The sequence below is a fragment of the Cryptomeria japonica genome, chromosome 1 (genome assembly GCF_030272615.1).
Source record: "Cryptomeria japonica chromosome 1, Sugi_1.0, whole genome shotgun sequence".
NCBI classification, from domain to species: Eukaryota; Viridiplantae; Streptophyta; class Pinopsida; order Cupressales; family Cupressaceae; genus Cryptomeria; species Cryptomeria japonica.
In genome coordinates, this window is record NC_081405.1 from 278,264,550 (window position 1) to 278,267,784 (window position 3,235).

Consider the following 3,235-nt stretch of genomic DNA (forward strand, 5'->3'; position numbering starts at 1 on the left):
CTCAAAACTTATCAATTCAATTGGTAAGGATTAGCATGTTTACTTTTTACAAAGTTATTTAGAAGTGGGCCACTGTGACTATTTTGCCTAAATTTGTGATAAGGATGAAGCGTGCACACATTCTTTGACTTGACTTTGTAGAGGCGGCTTTAAAGTTTAGGGATCCAGCTATAAAAGGCCCTCCTACACTACCATTTAATGTACAAATTTATAAGCATTTATTGCACATAGTTAAAGATGGTGACGTACAAGTCTGTAAACTTGGGAGGGTGGCTCGTTGTTGAAGGATGGATCAAACCATCTTTATTTGATAGCGTTCCAGACAAGGATCTCATGGTATGATACTCTCCATATTTTGTCTTTTAGGTTTTCTATGCTGTTATTCTCTGCTTACTTGCAGTAGTACATGTTTTTTGGCAGGATGGAACTCAAATTCAATTGAAATCTGTCGCATTGGGTACCTATCTTGTGGCAGAAGGTGGAGGCGGTGAAAAAATTGCGGTAAACAGAAATAGCCCTTCTGGGTGGGAGACATTCAGGGTATGTGATATCCATTTCTAAATTTTGGTTTTACATTTTTTGATCTGCATAGAATATTTAAGCTTTCAAGAGCAGGAAGTATAGATGGTTGAGATTTGATGATTAAGTTTATGTGTTGATGTTGACAGCTATGGCGGGTAAAAGAAGGAAGCTATCACCTTAGAGTGTTCAATAAGCAGTTCATTGCAGCCCAAAATGGAGGAGGAGGAATTGTGAATGCTGTTGCAACAACACCCAGCACCTGGGAAACTTTCCAGATCATAAGGAACAATTCCAACCCAAACAGAGTACATATCAAAGCTTTAAATGGAATGTACATCCAGGTATTAACTATACCCATCTTAAATATCCTTTATACAGGTGTATAAAAATTGTGTTTATTGTATAACGGTTTACTCTTGGCAATAATAAAGAGGAACAACAAGTTATGCTTAATATGCTTTTACACATTTACCATATACTTCTATCATTTTCTTTGAACAATACTATTTAGATATATCATATATGTAATGTTTTTCTATAAAAATATATAATCGTTAACGACGAGTGCTTGTTTATTCATAGAATAGAAGGCACGTGAATTAATTGAGATTGTGTACAGGCAAAATCCCAAGATCAGTTAACTGCCGACTTCCAAGGTGATCCAGGGTGGGGGAATAATGCTGCAACTTTTGAGATGACCATTGTCAAAGGATTGCAAGGTGAGTATCAGCTCACAAATGGCCTTGGACCTGACAGGGCACCGCAAGTCCTCAATGTACTCTTTATTTCTCTTAACACCTTTTGTTTTAATCATGCTCATGTCCCTATTTAACATTGCAAAGTTTAGTTGATTTTATGTATCTCGTTTGGTTGATCAGGATCATCGAAATTCTTACATCCAAGAGAGTGATTTTACTTTTCTTTCCCAAAAAGGAATTAATTGCGTCAGAATCCCCGTGGGATGGTGGATTGCAAGTGACCCGAATCCGCCAGCTCCTTTCGTTGGAGGATCCCTTCAAGCTCTGGACAATGCATTCTCCTGGGCCAAGTACATTATTTACTTCTTATAAACCTGTAAAACTAGATTCAAGGAAGTATTTAGTAATAAAGTTTAGTCTGGTTTTCTTCTTTTCTGCATCTTATATGCCAAAGCAAACCTAGCAGTATAATTTAGGATAAACATCAATAGAGATATAGGATCTGAGAATATGAATTAGAAGTTCGATCATGGAATCCAATTTGACACGTTGATAAAAAACTCAAATCACAATCAAATTCAAAAATAATTTAGAGCAACATGTATGAAAATCTGATAGTATTAAACTTGAATCATATAAAACATCTCCGATGTTTCTTTAAAACTCGGCAGCTTTAGCAAATTTTTTAAATTTTATGGGTTTTAGAATATCTCTAAGTTAGCGTAATCTTTGTTTCAGGAACCATAACATTAAAATTATAGTAACTCTTCATGCTGCTCCGGGTTCCCAAAATGGAGACGAACACAGTGGGGCGAGAGATGGCTACATTGAATGGGATTCAGAAGACAACATGAATAAAAGCCTCTCAGTAATTGACTTTCTTGCTTCCAGGTACACCCTACACTGAAATACACACGATGAAAGATACATTCATATAATTTTCAATCCCTCAACCCATCCTGTTAGAGGAGGTTATAAATTTTCTTTTTTAGAAACCTATTGGAAATATTATATATATGTTTGACTCTAGAACTACCCATTGATATGATATTGTTATGACAATAAAAACATGGACATCTCTATTGGTTTCAGGTATGCCAATGATAGTGCTCTTTTAGGAATTGAGCTGTTAAATGAGCCTCGTGCACCTGATATAGCAGTGGATAAATTGCGGACATACTACAGAAATGGCTATAACACTATTAGAAAGTATTCTTCCACAGCTTATGTGGTGATGTGCAATCGAATTGGCCCTGCTGATCCCAAAGAATTGTTTGAAATGAACAATGGTTTAGCACACACTGTAGTTGATGTGCATTATTACAATTTATTTGATGATCAGAGGTTCAAAGGGATGACTGTTCAACAGAACATAGACCATGTGTATGGAGATAGAGGTTCAACTTTGAGCAGTCTAGTGAATGCCAACGGTCCTCTCATCTACGTCGGTAAGATCTTATTGAATATCTTTAGAATTTAAGATCTCTAGAGTACTAGAAGATTTCAGTAGGTAATATATGACGTGCTGTTGTGGGTTTTTATTTTATTATTAGGGGAATGGACATCAGAATGGGAAGTACAGGGTGCATCAATGTCGGACTATCAAAGATTTGGACAAGCACAGTTGCAAGTTTATGGAAAGGCTTCTTTTGGATGGGCTTACTGGACACATAAGAATGTCAATGGCCATTGGAGTTTTGAGTGGATGGTCAAAAATAATTATCTGCAGCTATGATTCGAAAAAGTGATAAGGAGCAATCAAGCTTAGTGTGACATTTCAATTGAATAAACTAACTATTTTAAAATGACAATATATTATTGTATTTTGAACAATATTTTAAAGTATAAATTAAGAAGAATAATTTATTGTTTTGGATTAGATCAGGTCTTTATAAATTTATTTATTCAAGTAAATGATTTTATTAATGTGTAAACTTAAAATCATGATTAGTTTGATAATAATATTAGTGTGAAAAATGAAAAATTAGTTTAAATCTTAATGTTTAATTTTTGTT

The 3,235-nt window shown here is 34.9% G+C and overlaps 1 protein-coding gene across 1 annotated transcript; it reads left to right on the plus strand.

Moving 5' to 3' along the window:
- Positions 1-213: 213 nt before the first annotated feature.
- Positions 214-3,019, plus strand: LOC131065365 (probable glucan 1,3-beta-glucosidase A). Its single transcript, XM_057999860.2, has 8 exons — positions 214-336; positions 421-540; positions 669-863; positions 1,142-1,297; positions 1,401-1,570; positions 1,959-2,111; positions 2,313-2,668; positions 2,774-3,019. The coding sequence occupies exons 1-8, from the start codon at positions 238-240 to the stop codon at positions 2,953-2,955; spliced, it is 1,431 nt and encodes a 476-aa protein (XP_057855843.2). The 5' UTR covers positions 214-237; the 3' UTR covers positions 2,956-3,019.
- Positions 3,020-3,235: the final 216 nt, after the last annotated feature.

What these genes read in the sequence shown, in the direction of transcription:
- LOC131065365 (XM_057999860.2), top strand. Translation starts at nt 238, where the DNA reads ATGGTGACGTACAAGTCTGTAAACTTGGGAGGGTGGCTCGTTGTTGAA. An exon ending in GGGCACCGCAAGTCCTCAAT is followed by an intron (nt 1,298 to 1,400) that starts GTACTCTTTATT and finishes TTGGTTGATCAG; the next exon opens with GATCATCGAAATTCTTACAT. An exon ending in ATTGACTTTCTTGCTTCCAG is followed by an intron (nt 2,112 to 2,312) that starts GTACACCCTACA and finishes TATTGGTTTCAG; the next exon opens with GTATGCCAATGATAGTGCTC.